Consider the following 23,450-nt stretch of genomic DNA (forward strand, 5'->3'; position numbering starts at 1 on the left):
TGTGCAAAATGTCCGGGACACGTGATGGACTTTTCAGAAAAACCAAAAAAAAGAAACAAAAAAAAAAGCAAGTCAAGAGAGAGGGAGAAAGAGAGTTTCGCTAAACATTCCGCACATCAAAACGACGCGCCACTTAACAAATCCCAAGTTGTCGTTGCGTGCCACGTGACTGGCATACGGAGAAGACCATGGGACGAAAAGGAACTCCGGGGCAGAGGGCCGTGCCTGCCGAGAGCACCGAAAACAATAGCTCTGCTTTGGCCTGTCGGAATGTTACTTGTTCGCTTGTTACTTTGGGGAGTATCTGGAGGGGCCGGGAGAATGCCGGCAAAACGCTTTCACGCACGCTCGCCCGGCCAGGCGACCTGCCGCGCTTAATTTCCGCTTGTAATGGACGCACGATAAATCTTGGCAAGCGTTTCCGAATCTCCAGGAGGACTTCTCGCCTGCACGCAATCGAAATACATCTTTTGTTTGGGTTTCCTCTTTTCGGGGTCTCTTTTGGCAGCTTGTTGCACTTGAAAAAGTGCCCGGCGATTTATGGGGAATTTTATTCATTTTTGGGAACGAGAGAAATACCAGAGAAATATTTTCCAGATTTTGGTACTGAAAATATTCTAGTATTCAATGAATATTAAATATTTTATCAAAAAATTACCATTTTGTTTTAGCTTTCTGCTACAGTCTGCAGTTTATTCAATTTGTTCTGACATTTGCTGGAAAATACTTTAATTTCAATGAAATTTGCTTGGCCTACAACGGTCCCCTTTGTCCCTCTTTGTAGACGCAGACGCAGGCCATCATTTAAAATTGGAAATCCTTTTAACTTGCAACCGCAATGTGCCAATTGCCAGGGCAATTTTTATTGTCGCCCCATCGTTAGTCACAGGCTAAAAGCGTTCGGGTAACAACTATTCGTATCCTTTTACCCATCCTCCAGGAGCCCAGGAGCCCAGGGGCCCAGTAGCCAGGAGCCAGGAGCCAGCCCACCTGTGCGTGCCGCTTAAGCCGGCGATAAGGCGAGCACATTTGGTGTGGAAGCGAAACCCCTTCGAATCCTGGATCCTGGATCCGGCTGGAGCCTGGAACCTGCTACGTGCCTTTCTTTGTGGCTGCGATAAATTGCTATTGGTTTGCAGTTGGGCCAAAAGGTAAAGCTGCTAATTTATTAGCCAAAGCGACAAACAAAGCATAAATAAGCAGAGGAGAAAGGGGCCAGAGTTGTGGTATGGGAATGCTATCCGGATAGCAGTTCCATCAGTCTGACCTTAAACATTCGATTCCATTCCATTTCCACTCTTTGTCGCTCTCCATTTGGAAATGTTGGCTTTAATGTGTCCTGTGTCCTGTGTGGGTGTGTGTGTGCAAGTGGCATATAAATTTCAATGGGCATAAGAAGCCGCTAAGCTTTGGCTTTTCTCTCTGTCTCTCATGTGCCACGCATACAATGGGGCGTTAGGGCTTTCCATTGGGAATATGAGTCTCTGTGTGTGTGTGTGTGTATATGTGTGTGTGTCAAACAATGGGACAACGACAACGCATATTCAATAATGTCGCTTTCAACTTTTATGCTTGGAAAATGCAAAAATCTGCATGCGGCAAAGACAGAGAGAGAGAAAAGCAGGAAGAGCTGTGCCAGAGGGGCATAGAGGGAATGGGGCAGATAGCGAGTTGGCTAAACACATTCTCATGCATTTTACAATGTCGCCAAAGCCCCGTCGGACTACAGTTCTTGGCTGTGAACAATAGAAAAACGAATTAAACAAAAAGCCAAGCCAGCGGCAGGTCCCCCCCGAGTATGACCGTGTGTGTGACTGTGGCTGTGTGTGTGTGTGCAACAACAATAAGTAGAAAAGCAGCAGCTGCAACAATGGGGAACAGCAAAAATGAATGTGCGATTCCAAAGTATGTGTGTGTGTGTGTGTTTGTGTGTGTGTTAGATAGGAAAGGAGAGCGGAGCGGAGCGTAGCGGGGGATGAAGGAAAGGCAGGCAGAAGGCGAAAAGCAGAAATGTTCTACTGTTGCTTTTACTGGCTTTTGTTCGCCTCACCACCTACGACCTGCCTCTCTACCCGCCACATCCCGTGCTTTTGTTGTTGCTGTTGCATTAGCAGCCATAGTGCATTAAAGTGGCACGCCCGAGCATGTGCGCACACTGAAAGAAAGAGTTGATTGCAAAAACCGTAGAATATGTGCCACAAATAAAGGAACCGCTCGCCAAAGACTGTGTATTTTGTTGCTGGAATTCGGGGACTCGACTGCCGCAATATCTTGGCATTTTACAGTCCTTGGCTAGTATTAGGAATAGTACGAGAGAAATTGCCTCCCTGTGGCACTCAGTGGTTCCCTCAGTGTACGCCCCTGACGGCGCATCGCATGTGGAGCTAAGGAGCGGAGCGCCTGCAATCGAAATCCATCGTTGCTGAACAAGATTTGATCAGATTCCGATATCAAACGAGTGTGTGTGTGCATAAATGAGACCAAATGGGATATTGATAGTCCAGAGAGAGAGAGAGCGACGACTTCTTTTGGGTTTAAAGATACTTGCAAGCTGAAGTGTATCCCCAAATCTTAGCTGCAACTCATATACCCCTTGGATACCCCCTAGAGCATTTGTTGATACTTTCCGTTTCCGCTTTTATTGCTTTTGTTTTATTTCAGATTTTTCGCAGCAGAGCTGCACTTATAGTTGATCGAACTGCGCTGGCAGAGCAGAGTGTTCGTTTTGGAAAAGTTTCAAGTGCCGGAGCAGCCGTCACAGTTGCACCACCAGCAAGAACAGCAACAACAGCTCAAAACTCCACTCTCCGAGTGCTCCGTCACTTGAAATATGTTGAATTCTGGTCAATAGCATGCAATTTGGGTTAGGCAAACAAGTAAACCCGGTCAGACCCCTGTCGGAGCCCGTCTGGGGCTCTGCTCCTTGTTGGGTGTGGCCAAACATTATGGCATAATCAGGCGGGAGCTGCCTCCACCCCATCTGCCAGCTGCCAGCTGCCATCCACGTTCACGTCTGCTGCTGCATTCAATTGGCCCTGGGGCACGACACACGAGGCGGCTGTCTGCCAATTGGCCGAAAAATGCCACAAAAACATATTTGGCAACAGTGGTGGGGCCGCTGCAGCAGCAGGACGACCGCCTCCTGGGTCAATGTTGATTTTGTTGTTGGTTTTGGACACGAGACGGCGACTTGGTTGCAGTTGGGCCATAAAATCAGGCAGTCAATGAGCCAAATAGCCAAATAGCCAAAATAGCTGTTATTGTTAGTGCCGCAGCCCGGCAAATTAATGAGGTGTCCTGTTTAGGCCATCAGACCAGGCCAGTCCACTGTGCCCAGTCGGAATCAGAATAGGAGCTGGAGCCCCGGCTCTGCTGCAGGCTTGTAATTGAACATGTGGGGAAATGGTAATGGTATCTCCCGGGTGCAGACATTTAAACGGATTGGCAATTGTCCATTGGCCAAAAGCTTTAAGGGGTATCTTCGCGGAAGATTCCTCTGGCTGTCTGCACAGCTTTAAGGATGTATCCCCCTGCAGGCACTCTAATCTCTGATGTGGCATTACATTTAGCCGCTTTCTTGGCCGCTTTTGCGAATCCTCCATTGCCTGACAGTCCAACAGCAGTCCCCAGACAATATTTGCATGAAAACTGTTACTGACACTTGAGCATATTCCTGCCGAAAAAATAAAAAATAATATAAAGCAAGTGGCAAACTTTCCCGTCCTGTCACCACTTCTTTTTTATTGTTTTTCGTAATTTTCTGTCGCCAGCGCATTGTTGGATGTTTTAATGACAAGCGAGGAGCAGGGCAGGGCAGAGCCGAACAGAGAAGGACTCTGGCAATTGTCGCCTTAATGCCAGTCCAGGCGACAACGTTGACACACACACAAAGTGTACAAAAATGTTCGCTCGAGTCTACATTTGTATGGACGGGGACTGCCAACTGCCAAAGTTACTTAAGATGCACGGGCCTAACAAGTTTGGGACGAGATTTTCTAGCTACAGGCGAAAGTAAACCTTTTTTTCTCGCTGCAGGCAGTGGAGGGACCTCCACCCACCATTTCGGTTGGAGTGGAATCGCATAGAAGTTCGTTTACCTCGCAGCCATAAAGCACTTATTGCGCATACGCCATGTGTTACAATTGCCAGCCAAAAGAACTTTCAAGACATTGGCCAAACACTCTCCCTCTCGCACTCATTCTGTCTCTGTCTCCGTGCCACAAACATTTTTAATTAGCCTAATGAAAAAGTTCAAATATAAAAGAAGAAAATCTCTTTTCATATTTTTTTGTGGCCCTGAACAAAGGGGATCCCGGGTGCTGTCGCTGTCGCTGTCGCTGCCGCTGCTGACAAATGAAGAAAGCGCAGCGCAAATAAGCAAAGCAATAATTTCTGTCATTCTGCAGTGGAAGTTGCAGCCAGGGGACTGTGGCAGGACAATCTGGAGAACAAAGAAATGCGACTAATGAAAGCGTTTGCAGAGGAGAGAAAAACTCTAGGTAAATATGAATGACTAACACCCCAATCCGGAGGGAGTCGAGCCCGGCGTGCCTTTGTCCTTCAACCGATTGGAGAGCATTGAGAATGTTCAATTAAAAAACTTTCTTCGGGGCCGAGAGACAAAACGCTTAAGCCACTTAAGAATTGTGGACGGCTTTGCTCCCGACCTTTGCACAGACGAACGGAGCTCCTCCGATAAGTAGGCATTGCATTACGAGTATAATTGATTTTCGACGTCTGACTGTTTGTTGTGCCACTCGACCACTTTGGCTTATTAAATATTTAAGAGGGGAATTGTCAAAAACATCGCAAGTGAATGACAGGACGTCCCCCGAGCGCCACTCCACTCCACGCGCTTTTTCCCCTATTTTCGTGCCCGTTTGTTTGTCCCGCAATAATTGACAAATAAAGTGAAAAAGCAGGGAAAAACTTTTCAAGACTTTTTCCCCATGAATACTTGATGCTTCTTCGAGTCTCTGAGGCGGTGAGGGTGGGGGTGGTTTGGCAATTTTCGAAATTATTTAAATGGCAGCCATTTGCTCTTTTTTCTCGTTTTTTACTTTTATTTCATTTACGCACGCCTTCGTGTGTACCGATGCCGATAATTGCAACAAAGCAAAAGTTTTCACCGAAAAAAAAAACCATGAAAGAGAGAGAGAGAGAGAGAGGGAGAGAGAGAAAGCGCCCAGCAGAAAAGTAGACAACACTTTGACATTGAACACAAAAGGGGAAGAAGGGGGGAGGCTGGGATGCTGTGATGTTGGGGGAGGGTTGGAAAATTGCCGCTGGCCAGAAAGTTTTCCATTGAAAAGATTTGCCACACACAAGAACGAACGAACGAAAGAAAGAAAGAAAGAAAGAAAGAGAAAAAATGTGTTTGGGGATAGCTGCAATTAAAAAAAGGGATTACGCTGCTGGCCAGACTTTCGATTTGTCTCCATCCTTCCTTCCTGCCGGTCCTGCCGGACCTGCCGGTCCTGCCGGTCCTTCCGCTACTGATTTTCTTAGCTTTCTTCGATTAAAAGTTTAGCAAATTAAAATCGTATAATGACGGTGATTAGGCCACAGAGCAAATGCCATTTGAAGAGAACTTTAAAGTTATACTGCCGTGAAAATGCCAGCCAGCGCCATAAATATGGAAACTGTGTCGCCGAGCAATAATTAACGTGTGAAAATTTATTTCCACATGCAGCTGCCCCATCGACCAATTTGCATAATGAGTCAGGAGACGAGAAATTGATTGTTATTTCCCTCTGTGTCTGTGTCTGTTTATGTTTCTGTTTTATTTAAAAAAAAAAAACAACTTTATTTACTCAATTATGTTACGGTAGTGAATTATTTACATATTTTTCGGGGTCGAATTTTCATTTTTTGCCTCGCTAGGGTTTTCCATTTTGCTTATATTTAAAATATGCATTTCAATTAGTTATATATTTATTTATTTACGCTTAACAATTGAAAGCAGCAACAACATTTAACATAGAGTTATTTATTTTATTTTTTTTTGTTTTCTGTGTTTATTTTGTTTGTTTTTCATATATATATATATATATTTTTAATTTTTGAAATTTTTTGCAGTGGAAAAATGTTGGAGGAAAACTATTGGTAAGTTCGAGAAGAAAGTATTCCCTGCTTTTATTGCAAATATATATTCCTTTCTTTTCTTGTGATACCAAAGAATCTTTTTCCTTAGAATTCTGGGAATTCTGGGAGTTCTTGGACAACAAGCCAATATATGGATGATGGTTAATCCCAACTTTTCAGTTAGCTTTCTCACAATTTTCACTTTTCTTTTACACAAACCTCAAGAATAAATCAATTAAATTTAATTTAAGTCAAAAAAACTAAACTAAACTAGAAATACTTTCACCATTTATCAGCTAGGCGTTTCATTTGCAGTTTCTGTGTGTGTGTGTGGTTTTCTTTTCCATAGAGAGTATCACATTTTCGTGGTATCGATGCCCAGCAAAATTGTTTTGCTTTCGCCCCTTCGAACTTTCGAACTATCGAACTTAAATGTAATTTTGTGCTACCAGATGATCGATATCCGCCATTAGCTACTGCTGCTGCTGCTCCGACTCGGCGTTTTTGGCGCGCAGATACTTGAGCAGCATTTGCAGCGAATCGTAGGTATCAAAGTCGTCGAGATTCCGCCGCGATGAGGAGATATTTGTGGGCCGTGGCATGGCCAGGGGCACGGGCAGCAGCTCGGGCATCACCGAGTGATGGGTGATCAAAGCCTTGAGGCTGGAGAATTCCTTGCGAAAGCCCTGAAGGGTGATTGTTTCTATGAGTGATCTCTCTGAGGGAGAGAGGAGTGAGGAGAGAGGTATTCTTACCTTGATCTTGTAGCCCCTGGGTGATCTTAGAATGATATAGTTGGCTATCTTCGGTCCTGGGGGCGAGGGCACCCGTAGCGTCAGGGCATAGCATCCCGGCTTTGAGCTGCTCTTGCGCACCAGAAACGCGCCCGGACTCTTGCTCTGCAGCACCTCCACGGCAATGTCCCGGGAAATGCCCGCCTGATACCAGCAGGCGTCCTTGAGGTCAGCCTCCTCCTCCTCCTCGGCACCCACATTGCTGTGGGTGTTGGCCAGGCTGCTGCTCCGCTGGCCACTGGCCCCCCCCTGGTTCATTCGCAGGCGATTGGCAAAGATCTTCGGACTGGAGTTGGCTGCAGAGGGAAATCAATGAATTGGGGACCCCACTATCGATATTCATATATCCCGTTCCTACCGCTGCTCGTCTCTCGCAGATAGCGCTTCTTCAGGTTGAACTCGTTGTTGTCGTTCAGATTGACGTTGTCCAGCATCGGAATGGCTGTGAGGGACTGACGGCACGAGTCACCGAACTTGCTGTCGATGTAGGAGTCCTCGTTGATGTAGCCATTCGAGTAGACCGGCTGGCTGTCCAGCGGAGCCCTCAAGGGCGTCATGTTGCCCACCAGTGGGCGGGACTCCTCGTTGTGGCGCAGCAGACCCATAGTTAAGCGTTTGACCTGTGAACAGAAATCGAAATCGACTTTAAGCTTTAAGCTTCAAGCAATCCTCCCCCCGAAAAGAAGGATCAAAGACGATGGAGATGTAGATGTACATAGATGGCAAAGGCGAAGGCAAAGGCAACGGCAACGGCAAAGGCAAAGGCGTTCAAGTGGCAACAAAATTAACTACAATTTAAACACCTTGTAAGCCGACAAGGATCAGGCCAGAGGATGCAGTCAAGGGCGGCCAGAGCATGGGCGTGGGCGTGCCCCGCAGCCACAGACGTGGGCGGACGGGCGAAAAAAAGAAGCAAAGAATTTATTACCAAGAACCGCAACGAGACAAAATGCTGGCAAAATGCGCCACCGAAAAAGGAAACTTTTTCTCTCGTTTTTTTCGGCTTTCGGCTGGTGGCACTTAAACAGGAAACGGATGCTTGGACTAGGCATTACGGCTGGAGGATGGTAGCAAAGGCAAGAAGAAAAAGTGGCAGAGTGTGGGAGTGGGGAGGACTGGGGAGGAGTGGGGGTGGCAGGAAACGAAGAAAGAGTGCAAAGTGCGCTTGGAAAGGAGGAGAAAGGCGCATAAATTCGTGGCAGACTCGAGAGTCGCGCTCGCTCTCTGTCTCTGTCTCTTTTCCACCCATTGTGTGTGGCTCACATTGCAACCGTCTAAAATGTTGCATAGCAAATGGCGAGGCGTTGGCGATGCGGCCGCTGTGGCACGCTAGGCGGAATTGTGCCGCAGGACACAGAGCCCAGGACCAGAAATCAGCAGTAGCATGAGCCAAAAAAAGAAGACGACAAGAAGAAGAACAGAATAGAAAACTATGTGGAGCAAGTGTTGAATGCTGGTTGGCCTTTTGTGGGGCAGAAAGTAATCGACTAGGCGATGATCTGTAGAGAAGAATACTCCTTTTCCTTTGTGCTTTCTATTGAATTCCTCCAAACTGTACAGACATACAAATTTCATTGGAAAGTAGCACCCCCAACTGTGGCACCCACGAATATACCCCTTCCCGGTTAAAGGGTATTTATTCCGGCTGGAACCTACAGCAAAGGGCCGACCGGCGATAATTCAGATGCACTTGTGCGCCGCATGTTGAGATCCGTGTTCCTCTCGTGGCTCCTTCGCCTCCGTTTTCGGGGTCAGTGGCTTTGAAAAAAGTCTGCCTGGCTCTTCTGCTACAATGCTCTTGTGTCTGCCCCGAAACTAGACTACAGTCTAGGCGCTCCACCTCCCCTCTGCTACCCACTCTCTTGGTCGTGCTGTGTGGCATAATTTAAGGCGACATTGACAATGAGATGGTGGCTGTGGCGGCGGCTTTATCCTCCTTCCTTCCTCGTAGTAGCAGAAGTAGAAGTAGTAGTAGTAGTAGTCGTAGTCGTAGTACCTGCTCTGCTGTACCGACTGTGAGAGAGTCTGACAGCAATTGTTTGGCCATTGCTGCATAATTTAGGAAAAAAGTGCGCTGCATACTTTCGGGCGCTGCTTACGGGCGAAAGCCCTCCATTGTTTGCATATTTCACGGCGCATTGCACACTGATTTGCGGCCTTGTTTGTGTGTGTGTGTGTGTACATTCGTGGGGGATTCCCGGAGAGTGGGAGTTCATTTCTTTTGGATTTGCGCCCCCCCCGTGCCTGATGATGAAATGAATCGTTCCACCAGGTGTTTACTTTCGAGGGAAGCGAGCGAATCGTCTCGCTTTTTCGTTATTTGCTTTTCGGCTTTTGCTCATTTCGGGTTTGGGTTTGGGTTTGGGTTTCGGGCTCAGGCGATTCATGGGAGGCTGCCGTGCCCATGCTGCCTCCCCAAGAAATACACCAAAACACTAATTGCCTTGTACGGCCTGTTGCCTTAATGAACTGCCACCGAGCTGGACATTAGTGGCAGATGTTGTGCCCCGAAACAGGCAGCACGTGCTCCCACGCACCACACCGCCCAGAGAAACACACACAAAGCAAAAAAACCAACAGCAACCAACACTTGCCGCAAAATGCTCAACATTTATGCAAATTTAATAAACTCTGAAGCTGGAGCCTGGCAAAAGGCTAAGGAGCCAAACGGATCTCTCATCTCTGGTTCTCGTTGGTGGGGGGAGGAGGCGGAGGCGAAGGAGGGGGGAGCCAAAGGGTCGGGGGCCAGTTTTAAATCAAATCCACCAACTGGTTTTTGTGGGCGTTGTGTGTGGTGTGTGTATGTCGGGGGGGCGTGTCCCACAAAATATTATTTATGGCTTTTGAGCTGGAAATATACATATATTCCGTGCAGGAAAACACACACACATGATACATGATACATTGGTGTAGGCGTGACGAGAGAACCAGGATCAGAACCGACCCGGACCCGACCCGACCCGGACTCAACCAGGCCATGCCACATGTGGCATACTGATGGCTGTCGCTCAATGTCGGAGCGGAGCGGGGGTAGCGGAGTTGCAGTTGCAGTTCCTAAACAAACATTTAGCGGCGTCGAGTCAACAGCATCGATGCATCACCGCCAGGAGAAAGTCGGGTGGAGAGGAAGTGGAGTCAGCCATGACAGACAGCGCGTCATTTCCGGCCGGAGGAAGAGTGCTGCAGGAGCCTGCAGCTGGGGCAAGGATATGCGGGCGACTCAGACTCGGCAACCGACAGCAAACTGCATAATGTGGCAACGCATTTGTCTTTGACTCTTGACTGGCTCCCACTCTCAGCCCCTTGCCCTTGCCCCTTGCCCCTTGCCCTGCCCCCTCCGGTCGCATGTGCAGCAGTTGGCTGCTGCTTTATTTTGCTTATCTGAAATTGAATCAGCCAGCCAAGCAGCAGCAGTGGTAGTGGCAGTGGCAGCAGGAGACGACTGCTACGACGACAAGGACAACGAAGGCAAGTTGCCTGTTGGGCACAATTAGGGAAGCATCACGCCCCTCTATATAAAGCCCCTCGCCCCCCCCCCAGCAGCAGCAGCGCCCATTGGCAACTCCCTCCCCAAGGGGGAAGCAAAAATTAATTTGCTTATCGGGCCGCACCCTGCAACAGCAACAGAATGATGTTATTGACAGGCAGAAGGCGGGCACGCCAGGCAGTATGTTGAACCACAGAAAATAAAAACAAAAGGAACAAAAAAAGCGAGGGAAAAATGAAAACCAAAGAGTGGAAAAAAAAACTATGCAAAACAAAAGGATATGCCTGCCGCCTGCCGCTTGCCGCCTGCCTCCTGCCACCATGTGCGGCGTATGCGTGTTATTTGCTGTTGCCGGCGCAAAAAATGTTTATAGCCAAAATTGATTTATTGACAAAACAAGGGGCGATACACGCCAAGAATATGAAAAATACTCGTACCAAAAGCGAAAGCCTGAACTCAACCCTTTTTTTCCTTGGTTTTTTTTTGGTTCGACATATGGGAAATGTCAGGCGGAGAAAGACGGGGATAGAGGGTAGAAGGAGCACTAGAAGCAGCGGCAGCAGCAGCAGCAGCACCAGTGTCCTTGGCAAGCATTTTGCATGGCATTCCTATTGACAATATTTATGGTTTGCCATTAGAGGCAACTGATTGCTTTTCGCTTTCAATACGTTGCCCCGATGTCGATGTCGATGTGCCGATGCCCCAATATACGATTTCAATTTCTCAGAGTGTTGTGTTCTTGCTTCAGTTTCTCTGTATCTGTATCTGTATCAGTTTCTGCCACTGGTTTCTGGTGCTTGACTCGGCCTTGATTTGATTTGATTTCATTTGATTCGAGTAACGTTACGGTCCTGCAGTTCTGCTCTGACAGCCTCTTGCTCTCATTCTCTGTCTGCAGACATTTAGGTTGCGTTGCGGCCATTAGTTTACAGACGTAATCACCATAATGCGCAATCGAGTCGAGTCGCATTGCTGCCATAAATAAGACAAACACATAACGTATACGCAGCGTGGCACAACACACACGAGGAGCAGAGTCGAGTGCAGGAGTCGAGCATGAATAAACTCTCACGTACTTATCGCATAGACTATGCTCGACTGAGCACAGCTGCCGAGACTCTCGCTCTCTGCCTCCCTCTCTCTCTCTCTCTCTCTCTCTCTCTCTACCTACCTACGCATACCCATGCTCAAAGATATAGTATACGTGTATGAATATTTAAGGCGTTGAATTTATGAAAACAACGTGCCACACAAGTCGAAGTCATCGTCAACGTTGGTAAAGGCTAAAGTTTTGCATTGCTAAAACTTTTCTGCCCCTATCCGAGGCGTGGCCGCCCATCACGTGACAAAGAACAGGCGGGGCGAAACATTTGATAAACATTTCGGGATGTGGACTGTGGGATGTGGGAAGCTCCTCTTCGACATCTACGTGTTATGACACACAGAAAAGAACCCGAACCCAAACCCGAGCCAGAAAAATCCACAAGCAATCCAGCAAATGGTCTGTAAGAACCCAAGGGTTCTCTCAGGGCTTAGCGCGTAGCCGAAAGTTGTCTAAAGTTCCTCTACCAGCGAATACTTTTCCTCCAATAATTCATAACAAAGCGCTGAAAAAAAAAGAATATACACATACATACATATATGAAATATTCTTGGCCCCAAAGTCTTTGAAGGAGTGGCACAAAAAACCAATAAACGGTTCGGAGTGATTGCACCCTTATCAAAGTCAAAGCCAATGCCAGATCCAAAGCCAAAGCCAAAGCCAAAGCCATCAAATATGTTTGATCTTCTCAATGGGATAATGGGGGAAATATTTGTAATACATTTTCTTTCGTAGGAAATCTGCTAAGCAAATCCTAAACCCTAAATATTCAACCACTTACCAGAGGAGGCTTGTCCGTCAGACGCTTGCAATTGTTCAGCTCTGTGGGTGAGTTGTCCTCATCGGAGCTGGGCGTTTGGGCCACCTTCTCGTTGTCATTGCAGCTGGGGATTATAGATTGTTGGGAACCGTGTATCAGGCATACTTATAGCCATGAAAGGGTAGTGTATTTATCTGTGCGTGTGTTGTCTGATGAATGGCGATTAAAGCTTTTGGTTCGAGGGAACTACTACGAGTACTACGAAGCGCGTTTCGAGGGCTACTCACTTGAGATTGGCGTGCGTGAAGAGCTGCAGTGGCCGACGACGTCCCAGAGTGACTGGCGATGGGGGCGTGGCCAGTCCGAGACCCACACCCAGACCCAGACCGTGGCCATGACCGTGCTTACCTCTGCTAATGGTTGAGACATGCATCGGGGATCGTGGAGTGGTGCTGGAGGCCTGCTGTTGGCGATTGCTGCTGCAGGAGGAGGATCTGAAGCGGGCACCGGCTCCCGTCAGCACGGCAGCCAAATTGGCGGCAATGCGATTGTCGAATCGATTGAAATAAGAGTTTGAATTGGAGTTGGAATTTGAATTTGAGTTGGAATTGGAATTGGAATTGTCGGCCGTCGGGGAGGAGTTGTTGCTGCTGCTGGTGCTGCCATTCCGGTTGTTGCTGCCTGTTGTCATCGTGGTTGTTGCTGCTGTTCCTCCTGCTGTTGCCACCGCTCCCCCTGTGGTGGAGGTCCTGCCACTGCCACTGCTGCTGCTGGTCCGGTCATAATCCAAATTATTGTTGGTTATCATTGCGGCGGCTTCGCTTTTGGGCATTAACTTTTGGCAGTGTTTTCCACTTTGAATTATGTGCGCGTATAAAAACGCTGCGGGCGGCTTTTGTCGCACTGCGTGTCGCCCCCAAAAATAAAGGACACAGGATTCAGGATTCAGGACATCGGCACCACTGGCACCACTCACCACCAGAGCAGCTTTTCAACGACGACAGCTCCGGCTCCAGCTTCGGCCTTTATTAAATTTGACTAGAGTGGGGTCGGTGGGTGGTGGGTGGGAGATGGTAGTGGAGTGGGGTTGCGGGTTGTGGGTGGCTGAGAGTCTGTGAGTCTGTGCTCCAGCCGCAGGGGTTCTTTGGCGGCTTCAATCCCGTAAACTGCAGGCGACGCAGCACGAAGGACAACGACGATTCGCAGATTTAAACACAGAATTAATTCAAGCGGAAATTGGCAACGAAGTGGGCGGTGGGAGAGGCGAGGAGGGTGGGAAAGCAAAACAAAAATGGAAAGCGTGAAGCATAAACAAAAAAGGAATGAAAATGGGCAGATAGCAGAGGGTGGTCGGGGGGGGGCAGGCATGCAGTGGATGGGGGCATGCACGAGGCAGCGATTGAAAGCGAAAACGCAAATGAAAACGCATAAAAGACGAGACCAATTTTTTGGGGGAGAAGCCGCAAAAATGCACATAAATAGGAATAGAAAGAGAGAGAGAGACAGTGGGAGCGGGGGATGGGTGAGCAGGGGGGATGGTATTGATGGGGGCAGTGTGGGTGGCAGTTGGCAGAGGGATGAGCAGCACAGGGGTTACCAGCCATGACGTCATACCAGCATAAAGCGCATAAATAGCAGGATTTTCGCAGGGATTTTCATGATGATGAAAATGATGATGTTGTTGTTGTTGTTGTTATTGTTGTTGTTGTTTTTGTTGTGATTGGGAATACAAAATAACCAGATTATTGTTTTATTCGTTTTGGTTTTTGCATATTCCATTTTATTCGAATTTTGATTTCGAACCCCAACAATTTTCCCCAATTTTCCGCAGTTGAAAGCAGGTTTTTTTTTTGTTGTTGTATTTTTCGCCAATTAGTTGCCAATTTTCGTTTTCGCATAAGATTGAAGTCGGGGGATTGTTGGAGCAGTTTTTTGTAGTTTTTTTTTTGCCAATTTCGTTTTGTTTTGGGTCAAATTTCATGTAAATAAAGAGTGGAAAAATATTGTTGATATTTTAGAGCATGTTTTTCGGTTGCTTTTTGCAATTTTAAAATTTAATTTCCAGCGAAAATTTGCATTGAAACTTTCAGGCGGAAAGCGAGAGCTATTTTGCTTTTAAAATACGTACACATATGTGTATATTTTTGTACACACTTGTTTTGATAGACCGAAAGGGAAAATTTCAAAGCAAATTCGTGGATAGTTTTTGTTGCTTTTCTTTTTTTGGGCTGTTGGTGCACTCACATTGGTCCGGGGGGAGCAACCAGACTTTTCATTGAGCCTTCCTTCAGTGGGCCACGTTTACAGACGAACGACGATTAGAGGGGCTTCTGCAAGAGAGAAGAGTTCGATTTAATTAAAATCAATCCGAAAGCATTGCTCAAGTGTGTGGGTGTGTGTGTGTGTGTGTTGCGTAGGGGATGTAAGAATGTGCATGTGGATGTGGGGGCTGCTGTTCTATAGCAATCATTAGACGTTCATAGTCAACACCTCATTAGGCGACTAATCAAGCGTACGCTGGGCACGAAACAACAACCAGTTCAGTCCACTGGCAACAGATTAAAGAGAGAACCAGCCCAGCTCCAGGCTGGAGAAGGAGAACGAGAAGGAGGAGAAGAAGGAGAAGGAGCCAAAGGAGCTCCGTGCTGAAGCCGGAACAAGGCGCCAAGCCACAGACACTAAACAAAACCCAAGCAAATCATCAAGATTGCACCCATGAAGGAGGAGACAAAACTAGAGATGGCATCGTGTCCACGCGGAGTGACCGATCCCAGTACGAAGCCAGATTAGAGGCCATCCCCAGCGGTGGCTGGTGGACGCAATGAAGTAAACAAGAAGACGATGCCATGCCGCAAATAAAACGCACAGATTAAAGGATGCCCGGGTGAAATGTCTTCTTAATTACTTCGCAGAGTCTAAGGAGTCGAGTCGAGCAGCAGCATGAGGAGGAGGAGGAGACGGAGGAGGAGGAAGAGGCGCTATAGAGCTAAGGCTGGGAAGGATAAACAAGGCTGGGTGGGATGACTGAAGCGTAATTGAGAAGTCGCCGGGCTGGGACCTAGTACTGGTACTGGTACTGGTACTGGTACTGGTTCTGGTCCTGTTCCTGTGTCTGGCTCTGGCTGTGGCTCTGGTTCCTGTGTGTCTGCAGCGCAGTTTAAGCGGAAGTAATTTAATTAATTACAAATGAAACGGAAACACGACAACGACGACAAGAGAGGGGTCCAGAATGCATCGTGTGTCGATTGTTTGCTCAATTGGATGGAGCTGAAATGGCGGAAACCCCATGAAGAACCCGCTTTTGGATGGAAGAACAAGAATCCCCTCTAAATGGATAAGCCATATGGCTGGAGAATACCCCTTTTGAATGCAGAACCCCTTTTTAGACGGGGGAAAGCCCTCTAAATTCCCTCAGCAACAGGAAAACAACAAATCCAATTCTGTTTTTTGCTTTTTTTCTGTTGCATATGGGGATGCGGATGTATGGGGATATATGGGGATGCGGCCTAAGCGTTTTTCAAAACGAGAACAACGAAAAAATTAAGCGAAACTCTGGCTCCCAGCAGTGCAATTAAATTTGTTCCCTGCCTCCCACCACAGCAGACCGCAAACTATTTGAGGGCACTGTGCGATACACACATCCACACCCTCACCCACACCCACAAAGTCACGCACACAGCAGACAGGGCTGTACGCATTAAGCACAGCTCATTTGCATTGCGGTTTTAATTGCCAGAAAGAGAGGGACGGAGAGCGAGAGAGCGAGAGAGGGAAAGGGAGAGGAAGAGTGTGCTATTACCTCGGGTTCCCTGTCCTTCGGCACGGTTCGCTGGCGGGGCTTACAAGGATAATGAAAACAATTTAACGACTCTCTCGACAATTCGCAGGACCAAGGGGGAGTGGAAGGTGGAGAAGAGTCCTGGTCCTGCAAGACCAATCGAGGCCCAAACGCAGAGCAGAGCCAGACAGACAGAAACGAATCCTGGTTAAACAAATCTAGAATCCCTTTTGCCGCCTCCTGCATTTGCTTTTGCTTTTTGCCATTATTTTGCACCCCTTTTTTTGCTCCCCCTCCCATCGAAAAATGCTGCGTGCCTGCGCAAAATATTTTCATTAAAATGTCAAAAAAATATCTGAAAATATTCTGCGTAACATTTCTTAAAAAACAGAGAAAAAAGGAATATGAAAATGGCTGAAAGCAGAAAGCAAAAAGCAAAAAGGACAAGCCCCTTCGCTGATGAATACTTGATCCTTTTCGCTGGCTTAATATTATTTTAACGAAGCGGATTCCCCCGCTGAGAAGGGATAGCGAAAAATGGCTGAGCGGAGTGGGTCACTTTTAAGCCGTGCTGATGGCCAGTAATTAAATGCTTGACATGCCTTTGGGTGTGAGGTTGGGCCGGCCAAAGGATTAGCGCGGCTAAGAGAATGTCAGAGCGGGCCAATGCCAAACTGCGAGAAATTATGCAGCAAATATAGCGCGTAGAGCGCACAGCAAAATAACTGCCAGAACATTCTCCCAGTGCAACAATCATGGCAGGAGGAGAGAATTAACGCTGATGCTGGCATTATAATTATGGCATGCAGTTAAGGCGATTGTTTGCCAGCCAGCCAGGAGCTGAAGCTGGAGCTGTGGCTGGAGCTGAGGCTGGAGCTGAGGCTGGAGCTGAGGCTGGAGCTGAGGCTGGAGCTGAGGCTGGAGCTGAGGCTGGAGCTGAGGCTGGAACTGTCAGGAATACCCTTGCTCCTGGGGAAAATACGCTCAAGATTTCGCAGTCAGCTTCCACTTTATTCTGGCCATAATTACCGGTTTTATTGAGGTGCGTGTAAGCTGCTGCTGCAACAGGATGTTTTCCTGCTGCTGACTCATTAAATATTTGCGAATTCTCAATTTGCTTAAGTGAGCAGCAAATAACAACAATTCCAGAATAAAATCAAGAAGCCTTAACGAAAATATTTGCACAGAAGAAAAAGCAAACAAGAGCCAGAGCCATGAGACAGCAGGAGATGTTCTTCAAATTAAAAGAAATCAAAATCATATGAGAATTTTCAAGTGATTGCCGCATGTGGCAAGGCAGGATGGGAGGCTGGCAGGAAACGCGGGCAAACATAAACAAGCAATTTAAGAGGTACTCCCGCACATACACAAACACAGGCTGCTTCGAGGGGGCATCCTTGAGGAGGCAGGAGGCAGGAGCCTGGAGCAGCATCGGAGTCGGAGACTCCATCGCCAGTTGGCAAACAAACGAAGCGTTCAGGCGAAAAAGCCGGGGAAAAAAAAACTCGGGCAGCCTCGAAACAAGCAAAGCGTTTTATGTGCCGACAACATGGCCAACATGCATGAGTGTGTGTGTGGCACCGCAGATTTCTCACACACACATAGTCTTAAAGTATGCCGCAAGTTTTTCACGCTCTTTGTTAATGAAATTTTAATCAAGCCTCCGCTGCCGCTGCCGCTTTTGCTGTTGCTGCAAGCAAGAAAGAGTTTTCCTGCCGACTAAGTTTTCCCCAAGCACACATACTCTGTACACCCCTTCACCCCTTCCTCATCTGCGGCTCCTTTAAGCAGGGATTCTTTTTCTCTCTCATCTCTTTCGTTTTTTTTTTTGCCAAATAGCCAGCAGCTTCATTAGCACTCATCCTCTGCTCCGGCTGCTGCCACGCGCTGCGTATACGTAATAATTTATTTAAAATGCAATTCGTTTATGCCAGACATTAATCATTCGACAGTAAACGATAAGACGTCGAGAGTCACGTTCTGAGGCCTGCTGCATTTATTAACAATTTACGTCATAAATAAAATTGAAAAACATTCATAATGTCAAACAGAGACGAGACGAAAGACGAGAGACGCGAGTAGAGGGGAGGAGGACGTGAGAGCACGGACTGATGGCAATTTCATAAATTACAGGGACAGCGAGAGAGAGACAGAGAGAGAGAGAGAGAGCTGTACTGTGGAGTGTGAAAGAGCGTTCGGATCACATAAATTAGACAACAAATTTCCATGCAAAATGGGAACAGCACGCAGGCACAGGTAAATCACAAAAGTGGCCCCAAAATGACAACATTACTCGTAAGAGCGGGGTCCCAAAGTGTGGGGGAGTTGGGCGGTGGACAAAACACTTTTACTTGCTATGTTTTGTGTGTTGTTTGCCGCTGTTGCGGTATCAGGCAGTTGTTTAACATATTTGTGTTTTGCTGTGGCTGTTACGCCTTTTCCTGGCCAACACAGCCCCAGCCACACAGCCACAGGCGGAGCAAGGCCCCGCAGTTCGGGTGAAAAATGTTCGCTTAGCACGGCAAATAATTATTTCTCGCTTACTGCCAACTGGCATGCCATTTTGGCCAGGCTTTGAGCATGGCTGACTGTCGGTTCGGCTGTATTTTGCACCCTCTTCCACCCTCTCCCACCCTCTTCGCGGCTTTGAGTTCATTATGTGAATTTTGAAATTGTTTTTTCTTGTTTTTTTGTTTTTCTGCTGCGGGGCACAGAGCTAAAAAAAAAGAAAGAAAAAGGAACCAAATGCCAACACGTTGCCGCCTCTCATGGTCTCATGGAAGGCAACAGCAACCATCATCCCCTCGTCGGAAAAGGTGTTGAGTTGAGCCAAATTACAAAAAATTGCTGCTTTTGTTGCTGTGCATATTTTTCTTTAATGATTTGAATATGCAAAGCGGTGCCAGGGCAAAATAAAAAGAATTTTAATTAGTTTTCGCAATGCTTTTCGGCTGCAATTAAAGTCCTGAATTGTTGCCAGCAATAAACAGAACAATGATTATGTTTCTGTTATGCGAAATTCGAAATTTTCATACTCCAAAAACAAAGGAGAGCACATGTCTATCAGAGAAGCTCGAAAGGGAAATATTTCTGGTATTTTTTGCAGAACGAAGTCGGAAAACTACAAATTTAAACATTTAAGCATTTGACTGTTTGAATGCCTAATTTATGCTTAAAAAGGCAAAAATTGAACTAAAGAAAAGCAAATATGCAAAGCAAAGCAAAGCAACGCGAATTGATTTGGAAATTCTTATGCAATTGGCCGACATAGAAACGGAAAAAGTGGGAGACCAAAGACACAGAGAAGAGGAAAAAGTGTAAATTTGTATATTTTTCTCGACTGTTGGATACCCACCCACAGTGGGGATGGTGCGAAAAAACTTTTAGAAGATCATTAGAATCGGATAATTGAAAGTGCCCATAAAAAAGTGCTATTTAATAACTTATTTTTTATATTTTGCTGCAAGATCATGTTGACTATCGGTAGATACAGTCTCTAAATATGCAGCAGTTCCAAGGCAAAGTTTCAAATGCTTTAAACTCTCGATTCCACACACTTTTTCTCGGTTTTCAGAGGAGAAAACAAACGAATGTCTGAGGGGGCTTTAAAGTCTCCGAAACGCTTCCAAAACCAGCATACACTCACACACTGGAGTACTCGGTATGTAAACCTGAACCAGATCCTGCCAAGATGCCAATAAAGAAAAGGAAATTCCCATTGATTTCTGTACCTTGGCTGGAATTTAAAAGCAGCAGCAGCTGGAGGAAGACGAAAAAAAAACTATTTCCCATGCAGCAGAGCGGCAACAACAACGAAATAATTCGACTACCTTTCGTTGAATGTCTGGGCAGTGTCCCATGACGTGAACCCAGAAGCAATAAATGTTCAAATCAATTGAAACGTTTTGCCAAAGCCTCACACCCTATTCTGAACGAATCGAAGGCAGTGGGGCCACAGCCTCCCCCAAAAGATAAATGGAGGAGGGATGGGAGTAAGAGTGGAGGAATGGATTCTTGGACAGCTTAAGGCGGCGATTTGGTTAGCCCCAAACAACAGAAAATCGATAGAGGATGCCGAACGAACACCAATAAGGGAAGAATGTCAACTTGTTTGGCACTAGTCCCGTGATGAGCCCAAGAAACAGACGGGAGACAGAGTCCTGTCCCATATTCGAGGCTGGCAAACTTGGGACTATATGTATGCGATATATGGACCAGAAATCGACAGAAGTCGACGGCAATAAAACGCCATTTGGTCATAAAAATAGTCGAACGTTGCAGGGGCAAAGTGAATGCGACAACTGCCCCAAGGGGCAGTCGTAGTCGTAGTCGTAGTGGGAGCGGGCACGGGCGCGGTCGCAGGAGGCGATTGGGTGTCCTGTCTGCCAGAGCAAATTACGAATTTTGCATATTGCCAGTGGCCAGAGGCCCGAGCCGGTCCTTTCTTCTCCTTTCTGCCTGCTCTCTGGTTTCTTTGCCCCTTTGCCCCATTAGTCATTTCGGGGCCGGCGCTTTGGCTATGCCTCTGCCTCCGTCTCCGTCCCCGCCTCCACCTCCGCCTCGGTCGCTCGGTTGCTGGCTATGGCTTTGGTGTGTCGCCACTTTGCAGGATGAATGACCCCGGACCCGGCATAGTAGTTGCTGCCGGCACTGGCAGCACGGCCCTACGGCCCCACGGCCCCACGGCCCCTTTCCCCTCTGGCAGCGGAAATTGCGCACACGTCACAGGGCAGCAATTTTCATATAAGCGTTCTCCATTTCTTTTTCGATTCATTTTCCATAGAAGAGGGTTGTGTGTAGACCACAAGAAAATCGGGAATGGAATGCACATTATATTTATTTAGGGATGGAATATAAGGTTTACTCAGGTTTTACACCAGAGACAGACTCAATCCAGTCCAGGTAGGAGATAACATCCGTAAATACCGTCGGGTAGCCCAAATCACATCCTTTTTTATTTCCAAATGAGACGATTCCGACCAATTTCTGCTCGTCTTCTAGCACCAGCGGTCCACCAGAGTCTCCGCTGCAGGTGGACCTTTTCTTGTCCGTGCGAACACACAATGCGCCTTTCAACTTTCCGTACGTGCTTTCGCACTCAGATATATCGCCGATCTCTAGTGCGACCCAATTCAAACGATCCACTGAATCTCCCCCTATAATTTCTGCACCCCATCCGGCGGAAATGACTGACTGGCCCGGTCTAATCGACCTTCTACCGTCTCTGGGTGATGGCAGGGGAATTCTTTGAATTCGATCAGTGAACTCAACCGCGGGTGTGCGAATCAGGGCCACATCGTGACGGTAATTATTATTAAATATTATTCTGTATCTCGGATGTCGATGAATGTTAGACCTCTTCACTGTTTCAACTTTTGCATTTTTTTTCTGGGTAGAGCCATAGAATATCTTTACCTCCCTTGGCCGTCCTGTAGTGCAATGAGCAGCCGTAAGTATCCATTCATTGGATATAATGCTGCCACCACACACAATGTAACGATCTTCAGGAGATGCAAGGTCCCTGGGTCCGAATATAAGTCCAACAAGGTATGGAAATTGTCCTTCTTTGGCCAGCTCTCCATTGGCGATACGCTGCAGCTGGTTGGATTCTCCAGCAATAAATAGTTGTGCCACCAGAAGACACAGAAAGATTACCATTTTGACGGTTCAAAACTGACTTAAGTCTAAGTTCAGGTGAGACTGCCTTATATACTGTTTTTTCTTATCAGCATTTGTCCGTTTTTCTATTAAAATACCACATTTCGAATGGGTGCAATGACAAGACACGTGTACTGATGAGTGATTTTTCGACTTTCAATAAGTGGTTATTTTTGCGCAGAACTTCTTCGATTTTAAGTCAAGGCAACACAAATTCTCATATCGGGACTGCAAAATTTTGAGTACCTTTAACAAAAATATTTGTTTTAAATGCCTCGATGCACAGGTTGTTCAATTCGTGTGCATTTTGTGTCGTTTATTTTACGTTTAATTGATTTTCGCAGCCGAATGCATCAAAAATGCATGCGTACGCAATTAATGACATTACCGGAGTGCAGTCCCCGTCCGTTTTTCATCCCCTCCGATCCCAGTCCCGTCCTGGATGGGAAAGAGACAGAGACAAGCGCTCTTTTTAATAAATTATCACTATTATCATTATTAAGCAAATGGAATGCCGAACAGAGAGCTGCCATAATGCCAGAGCATTAATTTAATACGAGTAGAATTAAATTTCTGAATGATTATAAACCGGCGGATAAACCGAATTTACGAATTGAAAATACAATTCTATTCGAAAGGAGAACGAACAGCCTTAAATGAAAATACATATCTACGGGAAATGAGAGGAAAGGTTTCGCTGACAAACGCCATAAATAATTAGTGGAAATGTGGTACACATGTATATTCGTGGCCTTGCCTTCGACAACTGCCGCTCCCACTGGTCCCCTGCCGCCACGCACCCGCACCCGCACCCCCCCAAGCAGACACTGCGCTCCCATGTAGGTCATAGACTGCGCAAAAAAGCGTTGCATACCTTCGGGCTGTCAATTTATTTTTCGCGCTTCGCATGTTCTTTGGCCATGTTTTTCGAATTTCCCACTCCACTCCGCTGCCATCCATTCGGTCTCTGAGGCAGTCTTATGTCCTTGAAATTTATGCGTTCGACGCAGGCAAACCGCCAAGTGCTGAGCACATCGGATGGCAGATAGGCCCAAGTGCCACATGGCATGTAATGCGCTCATTATGTTGCCTCTCCGTGGCACACGAACACACACAATCGCATAGAGCAGTAGATGAATGCCACATGCAGAGGAAGCCTACTCCTGGCGCGCCCTTGGAACTGGGCCAATGCGAACGGCATTGTCTTTTGGGGTCCCGGTCTCCTCCACCAGGAGATAATAACAACAAATTATTACACTTGCCAAGGGACCCTTTTCGGAGGGTGGGTATGAGAGGGATTCCATGGGCTTTCTGTTGTAACTAAATTAAGCATATCGTTGATAACTCAACGCAGATCGGACGGAACACGATAAGCCACAGCAAGTCTTGTTGTTTCCTTGTTGGGTTTCAGTCCCAAAGTTGTAATGGGTCCCATCACATTCTTCCTCTCCTCCTCCTCCTCCTCCTCCTCCTCTTCCTACTCTTGTCCCTGGCCATGGCCTTGAGGAGCCTTTTATCGATTTTGTCATAACCATTTTGTTTAGCAATTTCCATGCTATCTGCATTTCGCTTGCCAATCAGGCGGTCAAGGCCGACAACGAGTGCTCGTATCATTAAAATATACCCATTCCGTATACGCAGTGGTGCCAGATATGCTCTACTGTCACTTCCCTTTTTATATTTATTTCATAATTTTTCGTGTCAGTACCTCTGAGCCATATCTCGTTCACTTCCTCGCAAAACCGAATTGCACTTCCGCATAAAAAAAACAACAAGCCAGCGAAAAA

The 23,450-nt window shown here is 46.9% G+C and overlaps 2 protein-coding genes across 4 annotated transcripts in view; both read right to left on the bottom strand.

The window, feature by feature from the left end:
• Positions 1 to 6,011: 6,011 nt before the first annotated feature.
• PVRAP (PVR adaptor protein) overlaps positions 6,012 to 23,450 on the bottom strand; it is a 28,128-nt gene continuing 10,689 nt past the window's right edge. The window contains exons 1-7 of one of the 3 annotated variants that reach the window (XM_015187730.2): positions 14,472 to 14,557; positions 13,204 to 13,393; positions 12,515 to 13,130; positions 12,249 to 12,351; positions 7,237 to 7,498; positions 6,840 to 7,174; positions 6,012 to 6,770 (exon numbers count right to left, since the gene is read on the bottom strand). In XM_015187730.2, the coding sequence (XP_015043216.2) occupies positions 6,558 to 6,770; positions 6,840 to 7,174; positions 7,237 to 7,498; positions 12,249 to 12,351; positions 12,515 to 13,059 (1,458 nt within the window). In that variant the 5' untranslated portion in view covers positions 13,060 to 13,130; positions 13,204 to 13,393; positions 14,472 to 14,557 and the 3' untranslated portion in view covers positions 6,012 to 6,557. Of the gene's footprint in view, positions 6,771 to 6,839; positions 7,175 to 7,236; positions 7,499 to 12,248; positions 12,352 to 12,514; positions 13,131 to 13,203; positions 13,394 to 14,471; positions 14,558 to 23,450 lie in introns of those variants that run through there. The other 2 variants (XM_033382795.1, XM_033382794.1) reach the window with 2 other exon arrangements.
• Positions 20,825 to 21,693, bottom strand: LOC6900725 (serine protease 3-like). Its single transcript, XM_033382798.1, has one exon. It carries the CDS (start codon positions 21,661 to 21,663, stop codon positions 20,866 to 20,868), a length of 798 nt encoding a protein of 265 aa, XP_033238689.1. The 5' UTR covers positions 21,664 to 21,693; the 3' UTR covers positions 20,825 to 20,865.

The sequence above is a fragment of the Drosophila pseudoobscura genome, chromosome X, assembly GCF_009870125.1.
Source record: "Drosophila pseudoobscura strain MV-25-SWS-2005 chromosome X, UCI_Dpse_MV25, whole genome shotgun sequence".
NCBI lineage: Eukaryota > Metazoa > Arthropoda > Insecta > Diptera > Drosophilidae > Drosophila > Drosophila pseudoobscura.